General features: G+C 44.4%; 1 protein-coding gene across 1 annotated transcript; it reads right to left on the minus strand.

Moving 5' to 3' along the window:
* Window positions 1-15,305: 15,305 nt before the first annotated feature.
* CXCR4 (C-X-C motif chemokine receptor 4) lies at window positions 15,306-19,716 on the minus strand. The gene is made up of 2 exons (XM_069225077.1): window positions 19,522-19,716; window positions 15,306-16,936 (listed from the first exon to the last, which is right to left on the minus strand). Exons 1-2 carry the CDS (start codon window positions 19,534-19,536, stop codon window positions 15,863-15,865), a joined length of 1,089 nt encoding a protein of 362 aa, XP_069081178.1. The 5' UTR covers window positions 19,537-19,716; the 3' UTR covers window positions 15,306-15,862.
* Between the last annotated feature and the right edge of the window lie 400 nt (window positions 19,717-20,116).

Consider the following 20,116-nt stretch of genomic DNA (forward strand, 5'->3'; position numbering starts at 1 on the left):
CAGCAAACCTCAAATTTAGCTAAGAAATCTAATTTTCCCACATTTCTGTGTGGGATCACCGCACTGGGACAAATTTCCTACCACCCGACGTTCCCCTCAGTCTCCCGGGAAAAATGATACCTCACTTGCGTAGGTGGGCCAAGTGCCTGTGACAGGGAAGAGCCAAAAACATGTTGAAATTGAGGGGGAACCAAAGCGGGTCCAAAAGGGCAGTTTGAAAAAAAACATTTTTAGGCTGACAGTGGGGCAAAATTGTTATCAGTATAGATGAAACAATACTGGGTGGTAGTAATTTTGCGGATTCCTACAGATTCTGGAAGGTTCCATTAAAAATGTGGAAAAAAATGTGTGATTTCCAGCAAAGTTGGAGGTTTACAGGGCATTGGGGTAGGAAAATGGTGAGGGTGCATGTAATGTACACCACCCTAGACTCACCCAGATGTTTAGTTTTCAGATGTGTCTACGTCTTGTGGGTTTTTCTTCATGGCAGTGTCCCAAAGTCCAAAAAGTGCAACCCTCACCATTTCAAGAGGGATGATTTTGAGAGTTAGCCAAGCTCTCATGGCCCAAATGTAAAACCAAAACCCAAAATAATCAAATGTCCTCTTGCTTGCCATGGGATAAGATGTTTTAGTGTGCGGGGGAGAGATGAAAGATTGTTACCCCCTTCAGTTGGGGTGGAGGCATAACCATGCCTATACTGGTTGGTAGCCACCACCACACTATTTGTTTTTAATTCCCTGGCATCTAGTAGACTTTCTGCCCCCCTGGGGTGTGGATCAGGGGTAACTGCCCCATCTGCCCACTGGTGGGAAGAACAACTTTGGCCCCATTTATTTGGGGTAGGGGTATTGTCATACCCCCACCCTCTTATTTTGAAAACAAAAATCTTCCCTGGTCTCTGGTGGGCTCTCAGCCCTCCTTGGGGGCAGATGGGCCTTCCAAAAATAGGCTGATCTGCCCCCAAGGGGGGCGGATATGGCCAACAGTAATGTGCCCCCATGGGGAGCGACCCTTGTCCAAGGGGCTGCCCCCTCAAACACACACATACACGCACATCATTCCCTGGTGCCTAAGAGGCTTCTTCCCTCCCCCCCGCCCGAGGGCAGATTGACCTAATAGAAATAGGCTGATCTCCCCCCAAGGGGAGCAGAAGTGGCCTAAAATAAATTTGCCTCCCACAGGGGAGCGACCCTTGCCTAAGGGGTCGCTCCCCTTGCGTGAAACTGGCACAAAAAAAAATCCCGAGTGCCTAGTGGTTTCTGCCTAATAAAAAAAGGCTGATCTGCCCCCTTGGCACCCCAAATGGCCTAAAATAAATTCCTCCCTCCAAGGAAATGGCTCTTGCCTAAGGGGTGGCGCTTCTTGCGTGAAATTGACACAAAAAAATAAAAATCCCTGGTGTCTAGTGGTTTCTGCCTCCCTTAGGGGCAGATTGGCCTAATAAAAATAGGCAGATCTGCCCCCAAGGGGGGCAGAAATGGCCTAAATACAATTTGCCCCCAAGGGGTTGCTCCCCACATATAAAACAATTAAGCAAACAAAATAATATATATATCCCTGGTGTTTAGGGGTTACTGACCCCCGGGGACAGATCGTCCTAATTAAAAGAGGCCGATCTGCCCACGGGGGGGCAGAAAAGGCCTAAAAATATTTTGCCCCCCTGGGGTACGGCCCTTGCCGAAGGGGCCGCTCACCTCATTCAATAATATATAATTTAAAAAATCCCTGGTGTCTAGTGGTTTCTGCCCCACTTGGGGGCAGATTAACCTCATAAAAATAGACCGAACTGCCCCCAAGGGGGGCAGAAATGGCCTAAAAGTAATTTTGCCCTCCCCGGGGAGCGACCCCTGCCTAAGGGGTCACTCCCCACATATAAAAAAAATGAAATGTTATCATTTATCATTCCATAATATTAAAAAAAAAATCCCTGGTGTCTAGTGGGCATTTCTGCAGCAGAAATGCTGAGAAAGACATCAAAGGAAAGGAAAGGCGTTTCCTTTCCTTTGAGGCGTCTCTCTGCCCCTCCACGTGATCAGAAGAGAAATGCTTTTGCATTTCAAGAGGCAGGCCTCTGATGAAGTCAGGACGCGATTGTGCGCTGACGTCATCAGATGCCACTGGGAGGTCAGGGGATATGGGGGTGGAAGGGGAAGCGATTCCCCTTCCATCCCTGCCCAGGGGAGGTGGTTGCGAGGCCCCCGGGAGGAGCGCTAGCACGTCCCCCAAGGGCCCCTACTTGGACGTAACGGTTACATCCTGGGCACCCGAGCGGTGCTGCCCAGGACGTAACCGTCACATCCAAGGCACCCGAGGGGTTAATGAATTAAAAATGTGTGCAAAAATGAGAGAAAAGTTCTTCTGTCATATTTGATGAAATGCATTAACACTGCCTTTTTGTTTAAAATGAAATGAATTACTCATATTAATGAATTATTATTAATGTTGAATGCATACGTTTGTATGTTATATGTTTTTTATTAAAACATATTCTTTTAATGTATTGTTGTAATTCTCTTGCATTAGCATGAGTGAGGCCTGTTGAAGTTTGTATTTCGTGACTGTGCTTGAAACGTTAATTTAATTTCTTACCGTGGGTTTTCTGTCAGACTACGTTCCCATGAGAAGACTAGATTTTGGTAATATGCCAGATTGTTTAGACATAGAGAGAAGGTATCGTAGTGTCCTTGAGAGAAGAACATTGTGGAACATGGACTGACATCTAATACAATTGTTTCAAACTTGAGTGGAGTCACACAGATGGAAGATGTTCTCATGACAGACTTGGGATAAAATGTGTATGTTACAACTTGGAGTCGTCTGATCATTTATTTATGGATGATGTCAATTTAATGTGACATGGACTGATACTTTTGGTGAATCAGAGTGCTTTATGAATTTGGATATGTCAATGATCAGTTGGACTTTGTTCATAGGCTAAGAGATGCTTTGCAGATTTCCAGATGCTTTGCTGATGAAGAGACCCTGAATGTTGTGCCCTTCGCAGAGGTATCTTTCTTTCTGACTTTGCCCCTATGAGATGACCTTTGAGACTTAGGAGCCGTTATCTAGCCCCTGTCAAAGACTCTTGGTTGAGCTTCTTATATGCTGACCCTTTCCCTTTTTTCCTATCTTTTGCCCACCTTAGTAAGTAAATGATAGTCCGAGATTATCTTTTTCCAAATTATTTTTGCCCCTTTTGTGCTTTTTGTCTTTTGCCCGCACGTGTTTCACCCCACACATGCATTTCACTGATTTGGTTAGCTGTGGGGTTTCTCTGTGCCCAGCTAAAATTAAGAATCTGCTAAATTGAATTGACTGATGATTGCATACCCGGTGCAATGCTTAATTTCTGTAGCTCAGAAATTTCTTTTAATGATATGTATTGTCATTCTTAAGTGATTAGTTCTGTTAATGTTAGTTCGCTTGAACTTATTTTGTCGCCTTGGGTAACCTCTGGTGATTATGTATCTTTATAACTTAGTTTTGCATTGTCTATATGACTTTGAGTTTGTGTTTGTAATAATACTTTAACTTTATTTCTGAATGGAGTTTTCCTTTCATGGTGCATTGGTCATGGTGTTTAAATTAATTGGGTTTGCATTGAAATTGGGTTAGTGGTTCTACCACACCACTTACTGGGTCCAAAGATCCATCCACCTCAAAAGCCATACAGATTCCTACAAAGGATGAAAATGCTCCAGCAGTACCACAAACACTATTGAAGAATCAAGTGAAGAACCCAAAGGAAAATTCATAAGGAATACAATATCACTCCCAGTGAACATCTCTACCCTTCCAAAGGGAACTCCATCTCACCAAATCCTCCTTTTCATGCACCTATCTCCAAGCAGATAATGAGGGCATGATCAAAAGTGATACTAGATAAGACTGGATGTGCTTTGCATGGTGCAAGGGCAAAGCGACCATCTCTGTGTCTGTGTAGAATCTTGCCTCAATGATCTGTAGTTCCTGAGTCCAACTGGTGTTTAACAAAATTGATCAGAAACCCTAGGATGTCCACTACTTGACACACCACCTTTACATCTAACACAAGCTGGGCTTTGGAAGGAGAGACAATCAGCCTGTCACTGAGATATGGGTGAAGAACAATCCCTTTGTGTGGTTTTTTGTGGTTCTGCACTGCCACCACCAGAACCAGAACCTTGGAAAACACTTTTGGGGAGTTTTCACGCCAACCATCATACTGAACGATGGAGGACAGAATCACAATACTAAGGAAGCATCAATGTGGCAATAGGTGTCCTCCAAGTCAAATGATACAAAAAAATGTCCCAATAGGATCAGGTGAATTATGCTCTGGAGAGTTATCATTTTGAAGTAAATAGATTTGACAAATGAGTTAAACCTTTTTAAATGTTAACTTTTTTTGTTTTAGCAACTTTTAAACTTGATCTTCGAGATTAGGAACACTTGACCTTGACCCTACTCTTTCAAGGGAACAAGGAAGATGACATTATTGTTCAAGAATTATTGAATTATGTCCTAGGTTTCTTCTTGTTTGATTGTTGATTGAGGTCAGTGAGTTGCATGCATGTGTTGCGCCACTTTGTAAATATGGATCGGGGAAAAGGCCACCTTAGTGCAGCCGTAGTGTCAAAATAATGATGCTAAGGTGACGCTGAGGCAGCGGTTGGGGCTTGTGAAAGTATATTTATCCAGAGTAAGCTGCACAAGGGCCCCATCCACCTTTTTATTAACAATAACCACAGGATAATAATTTTACAAATCCATTGTGAAGCAGCCTGCTAATTTGCAAAGCATCGAATCTGCAGGACATTCTGCTGGAAATGTGGATACTCAACAGAATGGATTAGGAAGGTAAAGAAATGTGGAATGGTAGTTGTGTCCAAATCCTTCAATTATTGACATGGGATCATCCATAACCAGGATGAAAGGAATCGTCGTGGGAGCCAGAGAGCAAATTTCAGTAAATAAGGCAGAACAAATACTGGGAACATCCACAGGGTACTATGGTAGTCCTAGAGTGTCTCTCAAGTAGCCCAAAAGAAGGAACAAACCTTCTTTATCCACTAAACGGTCTATAGGATCTGATATTATGAAGACACTGGAGTACTCTTCATATTCAGGGAACATCCAAGAAGAGAAAGAACCCAGGAAGTTGTGCCTCCATGCTCGTTATTTACCCAAGATCTCAGAAAAGGTTTCTGCCACACATGTATGTTGATGGACACAAAGAGACCTGTTGATCCAGAGACAATGTCTGTAGAAGGTTCTAGACCTGGACTGCCCCTGCAAGCACGTTCAGCAGCACTCAAACCCAAATAAAGTGAGGCAAGGGGCATAAATGAGTTAACGCTAAATCTTTTTTTCATTCATGCCGTCATAAGGTACAATCAAATCCTGTACAACCCATGTTTTGCTACACTATCAGTACACGTAGATGGAGTGATCAACAGAATGTATGCCCTCCATTGTTAATAGCTGACAGCAGAGGCGAATACAGCCAACACAGCTTTCCAGTATTAGAAACCCACCACACCTCCCAGATGACAGCAGCCACTATAACATGTTTGACCCCACTCACTTCACATTAGGTGAAGATGACTGCTTCATAACCCTCTCTATTCAAACCAAAAATTGCATGCACCAGCTGGAGAGCTGCAGTGGCCCACACTAACACGGCTTCAATGTAAGGGTGTGAGGCAGAGGTGAAGCCATGGCTTTATATCACCCAGAATAGCCCTGGCGAAGTGCGAAAGCTATGACCCAACACTTGGAGAAAATAACAAACACTGGGAGAAATTAATAGTCTCCTTTTGTAGATGCTTGGCAACGAACGAAGGCAGACTCTGACAGGTGCCAGCCAATCCCCCCGCCATCTCCTGTCACCAAGAAACCCAGAGTTGAGAATTTCCAAATGTAACTGGTGGAACCCAATATGCTTGCAAACTAGATCCCAAAAACCCATAGATCACAGTGGGTCTCCACAGGCAGGCTGAAAAATCCAGGAGGCAAATCATTGTAGGTTGCACAACCGTAAATGTCCTTCTATCTTGAGGAGAAGGAGATGAGAAAAAAAGCTGCTGATAGGACTGACAAGGAGTGGGGCTTCCCATCATAGAAATAATGGTGATGAGGAAGGAAGATGAAGAAATAATCTTAAAGACTCGTAGAAAAATAGAAATTTGAGAAGGAAATTCCTTAACACAACCATACAGTTATCACCTTTTTAAGATCCATAATCTGCTCAAAATCTACTTTTACGTGAAAGTCTATAGCCACATCTTTGTTCTCAGATTTATCCTGCATACAAACGCTGCAAAACGTTGTGCTCTAAGTAAGAAGCTCAGGGCAATGAAGGTGAAAGCAAATCAACAACCCACATTGACACAATGTATTCCGCGATTCTCAGGTCTGGGAGCAACCTAAGCATTATCACATTGTGGTCAGGCATATTCTTGCTGGCAGAGAGGGTTTCATGAAATTGAGGCGTCCTTGTTGTATTTTGGTATTTGGAATGAGGAAAGTGGAATGTGGAAAGGAATGTTGGGGTGGAATGTAGGGGTATTCTGTAGGATGGAATGTAATCATTTGTATGTTATGCTGTACGTTGGAGAGGACGTGGAGAAGATGTACTGTGCTGTTATGGAATAAAGACACATCTTTCTTATACCCTTTTGTCTACTTGGATTCAACATTTTGGCGACGAGCTCTGACACCTGCTACTTCAACACAGCAGAGGCGCGGTGTCAAACCGAGGAGCTGTTTTGCTCCATTGAACCCGGTTTATTGGATGTGGAAATCTGGTTTCGTATGATTTGCGTTTATTCTTGCTTTGACAGTGTGACTATTTTTGTGACATTCTCTTCTACCGCTTTGGATGCCTTCTGGAAGCAGTTAATCACACGTCTTCACCGTTAATATGGTCGTGTGCTTCTGTCCAGGATGCTCCGCGCGCTGTGTGGCTTTATTGTGTGTGACATCTGTTACACGCGCGCAAGACGTCTTGCTCCATTGCATGTATTGCGCGTTGGTGAGATGCCTTTAGTGCATTGCCGTACTTCAGTTATATCAATTGTTTTGGATCTATTACTTAAGAGAACTGTCAAGGAGAACTTACCTCGCCGGTGGTGCCTTCCAGGATGTTTTTTTCTCCTATTGTCATCATGGCACTTCCTCTTATGGAAAGTGTTGTAGGACTGCAGAAAGGATGATCCGATGTTTTTTTCTTTTTTGCTTCTCTTGTCGTCATAGCGCTTCCTGTTATAGAAAGTGTTGTAGGACTACAGGAAACTGTTGCAGCTGAGTTTTTTTTTCTTTTCCAATTTTTTTCTTCTATTTTGTTTACCCTTTCCACTTACTGTGATGAGTTATTTGTAGTGCAGCAAGGAAAGCAGGTGATGTGACAATTGTACTTGCTCATTTTTGTAGAGGGAATGTTTCCTTGCTGTTGTTTTTTTTTCTTCTTTTTCTTCTTGTCTTAGGATACAAACTGTGCAAATAAGAGTACTATATATATTTTTTTTTACTTCATCATTTCTGTGGTGGACACTTTTGTGCGTGTTTGTTTATTGGTTAACAGAGGATACAATGCAATTTGAACCACCTGCAAAGTTTTTACAATCCAAAGGGGATCCACCCATGCGTTGGTCAAGATGGAAGGAGGGGTTTCTGACTTATTTGAAGGCAATTGATGATGATACTATGTCCCAAGAATGGAAAAATAACATTCTACTGCATTGTTTAGGTTCAGAAGGAAAAATGGTATTCAGGACTATACCTCAAGTTACTATCCATGGGCAGTCTGATGGGGATGTTGATGTGTTCAAGGAAGTGCTAATGAGATTAGAAAATAGGTTTAAACCAACTTCTAGTATAGCTCTGAATAGATTTAAGTTTTATACAAGAGTAGAGCAGTCTGATGAAACGTTTTACGAATTATTTAACTGCATTGCGGGGACTGTCTTTGCATTATAATTTTGGTGAAATGTCTGATGAGATGATACATGATCAGATTATTGTGCATGTTAAAAGTAAGAAGGTACAAGAACAGTTGTGGGTAATGGGTGATCCTAAGTTGCAAGATGTTATTACCATGGCAAAAGCTCTAGAACAATCTCAAATATGGGTAAAATCTGTACAGGAATCTGAGAAAGTTGAGGTTAAAGACTCAGAAATGGTTGGAGCACTGGGGGGTGGTAGTAAAAGTAGTAGCTTTAGTTCCAGGAATAATATGGGTAGTAGGAAATGGGACAAGTGTGATAAAACTGATAGATTATCGTGTTTTCGATGTGGAAATATGAATCATTTAGCTAGTTCTCCCCAGTGTCCCGCAATTGGGAAGAAGTGTCAAAAATGTGGCAAGTTAGGAAATTTTGCTTGAAACAAATTTTGTTTGGAAATGGGTAAGAACAATGTGATTGAAGACATTAAATCGTCAGAGTGGGTGTCTCCAATTGTGTTGGCCCGGAAGGCTGACAATTCACTGAGGTTGTGTGTTGACTTGAGGGCAGTCAATGCGAACATCGTTGTGAATGGTCATCCTTTACCTAATATTAATGAGGTGATCAGCATGTTAGAAGGAGCAAGCGTTTTTTCAATGTTGGATTTGAGATCGGCGTATCATCAAATTGAACTTACAGAGGATTCCAGACATTTAACTGTGTTTATCACACCACAAGGGTTATATCAATTCAACTCGCTCGACCCTTTCCAATCAGGATTTTGGGCCAACCACAGCACAGAAACCGCCCTCATCGCAGTCACCGACGACATCAGAACTCTGATGGACAACGGAGAAACAACCGCCCTCATCCTCCTGGACCTCTCGGCTGCCTTCGACACCGTGTGCCATCGCACCCTAATAACCCACCTCCGCTCCACTGGAATCCTAGGACAGGCCCTTGACTGGATCATCTCGTTCCTCTCTGACAGAACCCAAAGAGTCTACCTCCCGCCCTTCCGCTCAGAACCCACCGAGATCATCTGCGGCGTACCCCAAGGTTCCTCGCTCAGCCCAACCCTCTTCAATATCTACATGAGCCCCCTCGCCGACATCGCACGCAAACACAACATCAACATCATCTCCTACGCCGACGACACCCAGCTGATACTCTTCCTCACCAAAGACCCAACCACCGCCAAAATCAACCTACAGGAAGGAATGAAAGACGTCGCGGAATGGGTGAAGATCAGCCACCTAAAGCTGAACTCAGACAAGACGGAGGTCATCATCCTCGGACAATCCCCTTCCGCCTGGGACGACTCCTGGTGGCCCACGGATCTGGGCACCGCACCAACCCCCTCAGACCACGCACGCAACCTCGAATTCATCCTGGACCCCCTCCTCACTATGACCAAGCAAGTCAACGCCATCTCGTCATCATGCTTCAACACCCTACGCATGCTCCGAAAAATCTTCCGATGGATCCCTGCCGAAACCAGAAAGACAGTTACCCATGCCCTCGTCACAAGCCGTCTGAACTACGGAAACACCCTATACGCAGGGACCACCGCAAAGCTACAGAAACGTCTTCAACGCATACAGAACGCCTCCGCACGCCTCATCCTCGACATCCACAGCCACATATCCGCCCACCTGAAACACCTGCACTGGCTCCCCATCAACAAGAGGATCACCTTCAGGCTCCTCACCCACCCACACAAAGCTCTCCACAACATGGGCCCCGAATACCTCAACAGCCGCCTCTCGTTCTACACGCCCACCCGTCAGCTTCGCTCAGCCAGCCTCGCCCTCGCCACCATCCCACGTATCCGCAGAACCACCGCAGGAGGAAAATCCTTCACCTACCTGGCAGCCAAAGTATGGAACTCCCTCCCCGCACACCTAAGAACTACCCAGGACCATCTCGCCTTCAGGAAGCGCGTCAAGACAAGGCTTTTCGAGCAGCAGTAACCCACCCCCCCTCCCCAGCGCCTTGAGACCCTCTCGGGTGAGTAGCGCGCTCTATAAATGCATTGATTGATTGATTGGTGTCAAGAGAAATGAAAAGTTTTTTTAGGTATTGTAATATCAATCATGTTACCACTCCTCTCTATGAGCCACAAGGGAATGGTCAAGTGGAGAGATTCAACCGTGTGCTCAAAGAAAGGACTGCATTGGCACGTAGTTTTGGAGGACAATGGAAGGAGAAGTTAAGGGAAAAGTTATGGCACTATCGTATAACGCTGCAAAGTACTACTGAAGTTAGCCCTTTTAGGTTACTTAAGGGAAAACATCCTGTGTCTAAGTTATGTCCTTGGTGGTTTAAGAAAAGACTAAACAAAGAGTGGGAAAATGTGTGTTCGGAAGAGGTCAGAGAGAGAGTCAGAGAGAAGCAGAGAATATTCAAAGAAACCTATGATAGCAAGTGAAGAGTAAGAGTCTGAGGTTCAGGTGGGTGATTGGGTCAGAGTTCGTAAACCAGGATTTGTGAGGAAGGGGACGTCAAAGTTACGAAGAGCTTTGAAGGTGATTAAAGTGTATAACAAGAGTGTTGTTACTCAGGATGGGAAAGTGTGGAATGTGAGTAGAGTTGCAAAGTGTTGTGGGGATGTAGGCAAAAGTGAATTGGTGTGTTTGGATAAAGAAGGTTTGGAAGGCGATATGTATTATAGTTGTGTTCCTAAAGCTGGGAAAGGTGTTGGAATACTCTCTGCCGAAACCTCAACAGGTTGTGGGGTTGGAAATGTATGTCATGAACAGATTAATTAGGAAGATGTACGGAGTGATGAATTATCCTGTCAGGGTGATGTTGATGTTGGGGGTGTGCCAGATAATGGTTCTATGGCATCACCTGTGAAGTCTGATGCAAGAACAAAACGCAAGCCGCTCAAATTCAAAGATTTTGTTTCAAATGTATAATTGCTCAAATTCAAAGATTTTGTTTCAAATCTATAATTTTGTCTTGTACATAGTTTTATCTGCATTAATTTGTGCATTTTTTATATTTTGTTAAAGAAGGGAAATATGTTGTATGTTGGTATTTGGAATGAGGAAAGTGAAATGTGGAAAGGAATGTTGGGGGGGGAATGTAGGGGTATTCTGTAGGATGGAATGTAATCATTTGTATGTTATGCTGTACGTTGGAGAGGATGTGGAGAAGATGTACTGTGCTGTTATGGAATAAAGACACATCTTTCTTATACCCGTGTGTCTACTTGGATTCAACAGTCCTCTTTGCCGCTGCCCTTTTGATTTCTCCTTCGGTTTGGACTGCAGTGATATCACAGCTGCGCAGAAAACAGTTGCTTGTTGTAGCTTTGCCCCTACAACCTACCCTTGGGCTGCCGTGCAGCGTGTCCTCAAAGATATTATGATCTTCATGTTCCATCTTTGAAGAAGATACAATTCCCTATAAGTAAATAAAATGTTAACTTCCCCGAAGAGGGGTGCGTTTTATACCCAAGGGTGTGATGAGCACTCTACTTTTACAGCTTGAGTGGAGGGATCTGTGTGCGTGAAATAAAGCATTTAAATTGGTATTTATAAATGCAGGTCCCCAGACAAAAGCCCATAACACAACTGCAAGACAATAGAGGAGCTGTGGGTGGGAACGGTGGAAATGAATGGAACAGAATAGCACAAAAAGAAGGATGGGGTGGGGGCGGATACAGGGAAGAATGGAGGAAAGGATGGAGAGTGGATGTATGGGCAGATGAACAGTAGACTGGAAGGGTAGGAGAAGGATGGATATATGAATGGTTGAATGAGTGGATGGCTAGAAGGATAACTGGTGGAAGAAGAGAAGGGTAGACAGGTGGATTCATGGAAAAGGGATGTAGAGAATGATGGAAGGAAGATGAAGAGAAGGATGCATTTGGAGAAGAATGTAGAGCAGGAATGATGACGAGGATATGAGAGGCTGCAGAGATGGAACAAAGAAGGGTGGGTGACGGTTGAATAAATGGATGAAGGGACGGGGGGAGGTAAAAAACCCAGAAAAGGATGATTTGATAGGAGAGATGGGAAAGACAGAAGAGTGGAGATCAGAAAGGGTGATTGGATGGATGGAAAGATGTATGAATATATGGAAAAGGGCAGAAATAAGAAATGGAAGGAAGAAAAGATAGCAACCCCCAGAACCCTGCCCCCACCCAGAAGGAGGAAGAGGCTTGCATAATTTGTCCGCTTAGTACTATTTCGGATATGGCTCAGAGTGGGGAGTATGTTGTTTTCCTCGCTGCTCCTTTAGTTTCATGCGACTGAGTAGTGGTGCTGTGGCCTATCTTCTGTTGAAAGAGCAGGCTGGCATAGCCTATCAAGTGGCTCACACACCAAAGGAAGTAAAACACTGCTAGATAGAAAACGAGCTGATATCAGAATATCACAAAGAAATACAGACCAACCCTCGAGTAATTTTTAGAAAAGCAATGTGAGTGGCATATATGGCACAGTAAGGTGCTCGATTGAAAAGTCTGGATGGGGTGGGCAATCAGCAGGGGGAAGAACGCAGTTATCTTGGAATAGATTTGGTGTTGGTTTTCCCATGTGATTTTAATCTAAAACGTGATTCTTCCAACGTCCATATCTACACAAACTAGGGGTGCTTGCAGGCATTCCACTGCACACAAGTAACGATGGCAATGTTGTTGGAGCAGTGCACCCATATTAGGGCACATCTTTTCCAAATAAGAAACAGACACCATGAGGGGTTTGGGAGGTCAGAAAATAAAATGCTAACCTAAACGTAATATACGTTGAGTGGTTTGGCACTTTGTCTTAAGAAGCAGTTATAGGCAATTAAACTCACTTCATAATGTAAATGCTTCATGCGAGCACAAAGTGAAGCACATGATGGTGAATAATACAAGTACTGTCAATCGGCTGGATCCCCCCTCTGTTTCATGTACCGGTTTGAAGAAAACAGGACTGTTCTATTTTTGTAGAGACGCTTTACTCATTGTCTCAGCTTCTTCCTCTTTTCCTCTGAAAAACACTACCTTTGCCAAGCTAAAGTGAAGGCTACCATTGAATTAATTGGCGAATAACGCTTTTAAAGCAATTAACTGTTGGCCTGTCTCCTGGTACTAGTGTATGTATAGCCCTTGTGAAGCTCTCTCCATACAGTGCAGGTTTAGACTAGCACATGCTGGGCCTTGGGCCTCCATTAAAGGGGGAGGCCTAGTGTAACACCTAGTCTTTTGACCATATTTTTACCGCCATTGTTTTTAAAAGTGCAGTCCGTGAACAATTTCATTACACCTTGACTATTCTTTTAGCGCACAACTAACTAAATTGATTCCTGGGGTTTAAATGAGCGCTATTCTTACCCATACTAACCATAGTACTCAAATGACACCCCCCGCCCACACACACAAACACACACAAATGTATATTCTAATTGAGGCATCTTGCTGTGTAGACCTGGTTTGAATGTTTTTTGCCTGAGTCGATGTTGGTTTCCAGGCCATCCTTCAGGGCCAGAGTCCACTTTTTCATGACCACCTAGTCGAAGTGTCTCTTTTTGCAAGCACTGGATTCCAAGCCTGAACAGAAACTAAGAGCTTTGAAACAATCAAGTTTTAAAAATAGAAACTATCAATTGCTTACAGGTGTATTTAGCGCCAGTGGTGTGTTTCTCTTCAACACCCAGTACACAAACATTAATTATGTCTGAAAAATGTGAGGTACAATTTTGAAATAAATCCAATTAAATACTAAATTAGAGAGCTCAGCCTAGGTGTACAAATATTTTGTGCAAGGTTTGCGTCACAAAAGTGACTCAAACCAGCACACTTTTTTCAAAAATGTGCTTCCCAACGCAAAACTTGTTCTGCACTGGAAATCTGCCTGAAAGTAACGCAAACCAGTGCAAATAGATACTTTATGTTCCTCTGCATTAAGGGGACATTCCCATGCAGCCACCCATGGTGGTTGATGCAAACCCCATCTACTAACAGTGCACGGGTTTTGCACCAAAACATAGCACCACTTTGAAACACCTGTTAAAAGAAGAAAAGCTTTTATTTCTCCTAAATGTTCCCACTTTGCATGTTTGCTGCACAAATGGGAAAGGTTTTAGTTAGTCTAAGCATAGTATTTTGTACGGGAAGGGTACCCTTCTACAAAACCTTAGGAAGACTCGCGCACACACCCTTGCACTATGGTGAAAATGTATGTGTGTGATGCTCAGCTGCCTGATTGTGCACCAGCACTGGGGACGGAAGAGGAGAGTGTCAGTCTCTGTAAATGTGGTGTTTTCCAGCTCTATGCCTGTCATGTAACGCACCCTTTGGGGTGTTACTCGTCATTCCACAACATCTTTGTAAACCTGGGCCCTAGTTTTAAGTAGGGACCGAACAGACATACATATTTATGAAGCCTTTGCACTATTCTTGCATCACAAAAGATGACACAAGGACAATGCAGAAGTTTCAGTAAGATTTACAAAGCCATGCAAGGCCTGGTTTGCGTGGTTCTGTAAAGAAATGTAACGCAAGGCAATTGCTTGCACCTCTTTACATTAAATTTTAACTTAGGAGGCGTTCCATGGGTGGAGGAAGGTGCAGGAAGGTGTCCCTTGATGCACAAAAACAATCCTCCCTGTAGCGCAGCTACCCTTGCACTGTGGTGCAACGGGGCCTGCTTTGGTGCTATGCTGCATTCAGTACGCCAGCACAAGGAGAGAGCAGAAATGCTCTATGTCTTTGTGAATATGGACCGTTTCTGCTCTCTTCCTTTCATGCAATGCAGCGCAGAGCAGTAACTTTGCTTGTGTGAACGTTAAGTACATGTGCCCTAAAATACAGTCAGATGAAGCCTGCTTATGAACTGAAAGAAACACCGACAATGGTGGTCTTCTCAGTCATGCCTGACAGCTGTTGTCAAGTGACACCAGAGAATGTCCCTGCAGAAAACTTGCTTTTAAACAAAGCACTAATTTTCAAAACTCGTGATCATCACACAAATTCACTTATAGTGCAAGACTTCAAAGAATACAATACATTGTACAGAATTGGAACTAAAGTTCCTTCTGACCACTTACGTTTCGGCATTCTGTGCGTGGAACTAAGACACTCTGTTATACGGTGCTTGCTACAGTTATTAAACTGGCATATCATCATAGTGTATTATTATTATAGAACCTAGTGCCAATCTGGCATCCTTACAGCGGTGTGAAATACAGAGTGATAAAATTAGTCCAACTCAGCAGTACTCCTTTATCGAACTGGGTAGAGTGAATGTCTGTCAGATTGGTAAATTTGGCTTGCAGAATACACACACATACCTTTGCAGCAGACCCGTAACCTGTCAGGTTGCCGTATGAGCTTAGGATCTGTCCCTTGACATTAGGCATGAAAACAGAAAACTCCAAAAATAGATTCGAGTTTTTTTTTATTAACAAACATAGTATCACAAAGATATTATAGACACAAATAACATTCAGCATTGCTATTTAGCAGACCCCAGACTGAAAACTGAACAGTAAAAAAGCACCGAGTGAAACAGACTTTGGTTATAAGTGCCATAATTTACAGGAGGTGAGTATACCATTCCGACTGTAGTGAGAAACTGAGACCCTAGGTGTGATTTGAAACAAGGAGATTGCAACAGAGAAGACAGAAGATGTGGATCTGTGCAGCACTTGCTATGAATACAGTGTACGTTACTAAAGCAGAGGTCGGTTGGCATCAGAATCTGAAAAAAATATTGACATACATGACCCAGTCATTGGTCCATAGGCCCTGCCTAGGCCCCTAGGTCGACTGACACCAAACATACTTATATAAATAACTCATATTTACATTAGCAACTGAAGTATGCTCAACATGAAGTCCAGCTATGTACAAAACACTGTACACAGTGACCAGTCTCTGTTTGTCACTCATAAACGTGCAATCCAGAAGTAACACAGTCCTATGCAGTGCAACACTGTTAACTGGAATGGAAACTCGACGATTCGGACTCTGTCGAAACTGACGAATGTCCTGCTCGCTTTTTCGAGAGTATTTTGAGACTAGATCCTCTGCTCACGGTGGTGAGAGCGTTCTGAGCGGTGCTCTTGAATTTGGCCCCGAGGAAGGCGTAGAGGATGGGGTTCAGGCAGCAGTGGAAGAAGGCCAAGGCTTCAGTGACTGAGATCCACGTATGCAGGGTGATCTCGAAATCACATGTAATGTTCTTGATCACGCCCAGTCGAATGAAGGTGTCTATGCTGAGGGTGATGTAGTAGGGCAACCAGCAGGTGAAGAAAGTGAGGATGAGAATCACTGTAGTCTTCAATGCTTTGCGCTTCTGGTGGCCTTTGGAGTGGGACAGCTTGGAAATTATAATGCAGTAGCAAATCAAGATGACTAGGCCTGGCAGAACAAACCCTACGGTGAGGTGCACAAACCTAAATCCAACGGTCCACTGCTGGTGCGACTCATAGGGATAGATGTGGTTGCACTCGTAGGTGCCTTCTTCCAGACTAACACTGGCAAATATGAAGTCAGGCACGGTCAGGAGCACAGCCGGCAACCAGACCCCAGCATACACCACCTTCTCAGCCAACAGCTTCCTTGTGCCTTGGCTGTTGGTGGCATGGACTATGGCCAAGTAGCGATCTAAGCTTATAAAGGCTAGGATCAGGACGCTGCTGTAGAGGTTGACTGTGTAGATGACGTGAACAGCTTTGCAGAGAAACTCTTTCAGATACCAGCCTATCACAGCATCTACGGACCAGAAGGGCAAGGTGAAAACAAACAGCAGATCGGCCACCGACAGGTGCAGCCGGTACTTGTCGGTCATTGTCCTTGACTTCTTCTGGTAGCCCATAACAAGGACAACCAGCCCGTTGCCAATGATTCCCATTAGGAAGATGATAGAGTACATTGTTGGCAAGAATATCCGGTTGAAATTGTTGTTCTTGAAGCATGGCTCCTCCAGATAATCCATGTCACCCGAACCCAATCCGTCTGTGGAGTTATCCATGTAATCATGGGGTATGTTGATGATGAGTTCATCTGTCTGACACAAAGCACAAAGTATTAAATCCTATACTCTAAAATCTTGAATCAAAGTTATTGCACGAGTAAGTGGGAGAGTGTCAAATTGAATAATCATGTTTAAAATCTACGGTCCCCTAACTCCCAGAGTTAATACAGAACTACATGTGCAATACTCATAACCAAACAATTGTATCACTGTTCCTATCGCGTAGGTGTTTTTCTTTGTTCTACTAATATTGTAGGGTTGTGATTACAATTAAGACCATAGTCTCGCGTCTAAAAGTTGAGTGTTTTATGAAATCCTTTAAACAGACTTATTTTTGCAACGTTGCCGATGTATCACATTGAAAGTCATTCTTGCTCAATTTTTTCTCCCAGCGTATACAGTTTTAGAGGCGCGATGATCTACTTTTCAAAAGCAAGCAATACCATTTACACTAGTTTCTGAAATTCCCCTCCCCCACACCTGAAGTTATGCTCCACACCGGGTTTACTTCACCAATGGGGGGAAAGAAGGAAGTGTGAAAGTGCAAACCACAGCCAACTGAGGGTTGCGAACTGGTGGCCAAGCTCAGGAAACCACCAACCGTAGGGCGATCAATGCACAAAAACGCGGGTGGCTCCACCCTGCACAGCTATGGCATTCCTTTAACGTCTTTGGTACTTTAAAAAAATCAAACTTTAGTCTATGCAAATGTTGGCTACTGGTTGTATATGGGCGTGTATATCTGCTTACAGACTACTTTCCCGAAACCAGCAACCTGTTGGTGATCTGCAGCTCTACGTGTAGAATATATGGTCTTGGGCAATGGAGGCCGCATAGTGCATGTCACACACCCCTCCCCAAATAAACACATACACACCACTCCCCTCGCTTAGAGACTGGATACACGTTAAATCAGCGAGTACAACAAGCTCTCCACTCTGTGTGGGACTTTCAATTTATCTGACGGGATTTGGGGGGCCGGGTGGAGTCTGCTCCGAAAATTGAGGTGACCCCTGCTTATTAAAGCTGTCCTGGTGCCCCCGCCCGGGGGGGGGGGGGGGGGGGCTAGCTGCCGGGGTCACAGGTCACCGCTGGGAGCAGGCTTAGGCACTGGGGAAACCCGGGCCTCTTTATAAAACGGCCGACAGGCTGCAGTCAGGAAAGCCCTACCACCACACCTTCACAGAACCCCGAGCATGGTGTTTCAGGGCACACTCTGAGCCCCAGTCAAAAGCAGAATAAAACACTAGCAAAAAACATACTTCACCAAATGGTACATCTCTTGCCAGAATGATGCAGGCACCTGCACCAAAGGGGTGTGGCGTTACAACGAATCGTGAGGGAAATTTAAAAAAGAGGAACTCGAGCGGGTGGTGAACAAATGAAAGAGATGAGAGGAGACGTGATGCTGCTAGTGGACCTTAAGAGGGCATTTTATTCGGCCAGACCTAAGGTGTTGGGCGCAAAGGGACCTTACAGGAATGGGGTTGGGATGAGGGCACCCTTTTACTTAAAAACATGAGGTATGTGTGCTAACGACTGTCCAGGCGCTTGCTTCGCGCACTTCTGCACTGTACCAGCGGGGTTTTAAAATGTCAGAAAATTGACTTTATGTTTCAAGCTCGGAAAACCTTACTAAATAATCCCCGATTCTTCGCCCACCCCACTGAACAGGTGTGCTGCACACAACACAAAGAAAACACACATCCTACAAAATCAACACTAAAATGTAAAACTACCCACAACTTCACTTGCCCCCTCCTGCCAGGTGCTGCCCTTTCCTCCGAATCTGGTTGTCACGGGCGCGCACGCACTTCACACAAGCTTTTGAGAATCGCTACACCGAAAGACCAATATCTCCGCAGTTTCCAAGCGTACCACCCAGTGCAAGTTCCACACTCCTAGCTTTGCACACACTTCCTCGTTATCCCATTCCTCGGCAACTGTGAGTGTGCACGTGTGTATTGGTACACCTCACAAACCGGGGGTATCATGCCGCTGACAAACAGATGTTTATTCCTACCTAACTGTTACAAATGTGATCAGCTTTAGAAAAAGGAGAGTTTGAGCGCAGCCCCCAGGATTCAAACCGCTTGTCTGTGCGGTCAAAGGCAGATTATTGCAGGGGATGCAGTAATCCAACTGCACTACAGTTATTTACAGTAACCCAACCTACACCAAAAGGCGTGGCTATCTATCCATCACATTAAAAACACAACCATCTGCACACCATACACAATGAAGAGTTATGGATTTGCTCCCACCCCAAATCATATCTTCTGGCTCTTGACAGACTGGAGGTACAAAGTAATAACAACTCTAAAAATCTAAATTTAGGCGGTTTCAGGGGGCACAACCGAAATACAGCATGAAGACGAACGCACGCAACTTTAAAGTCGCATAAGACTTCCTAAATCACACGGGAAGGACCTACCCACGTGCTTCATAAAACGCAAAAGAGCAGCACTGCAAGTGGGCAGGGTATAGTGCCCTCCTTGCCGCATTACGTGCGCATTGAGTCCCGTTTAAGGCAGCGATGCGCTGTAAAAATATTACAGTCAATACGCTAGTGTCCTCCTCCAGGGGCACAGTCAATATGGTTATGAAACTCCACTTACTTCTATGTTATCCATGGTGAATACTCGGGTGGGATCCTGCACTTGCCCAAAAGCTCGCGCTGCCGTTAAGTGTGACACCAGCTCCTCGCGCCTGCAGTGCAAGCCACTCTGTGCTTCGCGCGCTGCCGCTTTATGAACTCCGTGTGCCTTGAGCTGCTCCGAACTTGTGCCCGAGCCCGGGTATTCCGCCCTCTTTTAAACATGGGACGTTTGTGCAGTGCGCATGCGCCCGCCCCTGCTGCCAGCCGCGTGCGGGTATTGACGTCTGTCCGGGGAGTCCCCGGCGCCGAGCACAATAGCCCAACGTTTTTTTGTTTCTAACCTCCTCCTGTTATTCTCCTGCAGCTGGCGTAGCACAACCCAAAACATTAAAAAATATATATATTTTCGTTTTGTAGATAAGCATCTCTAGCAGGCCGGTACATAAAACGGAGCCTTTTTTTTTTTAAACAGTTATCCTGCTTGCTGAAAACCACGACCAGGGCGTGGTAAGAAACGGGTTGCGCTCCCCGTTCTGATGACGTTTACACTGCATTTTTTGTATTTTTATATAGTGTGAACTTGACCGAAGGCACTGAAACGCTTTACCTGACCC

This window comes from Pleurodeles waltl, chromosome 3_1, assembly GCF_031143425.1.
Source record: "Pleurodeles waltl isolate 20211129_DDA chromosome 3_1, aPleWal1.hap1.20221129, whole genome shotgun sequence".
In the NCBI taxonomy this organism is placed as follows: Eukaryota; Metazoa; Chordata; class Amphibia; order Caudata; family Salamandridae; genus Pleurodeles; species Pleurodeles waltl.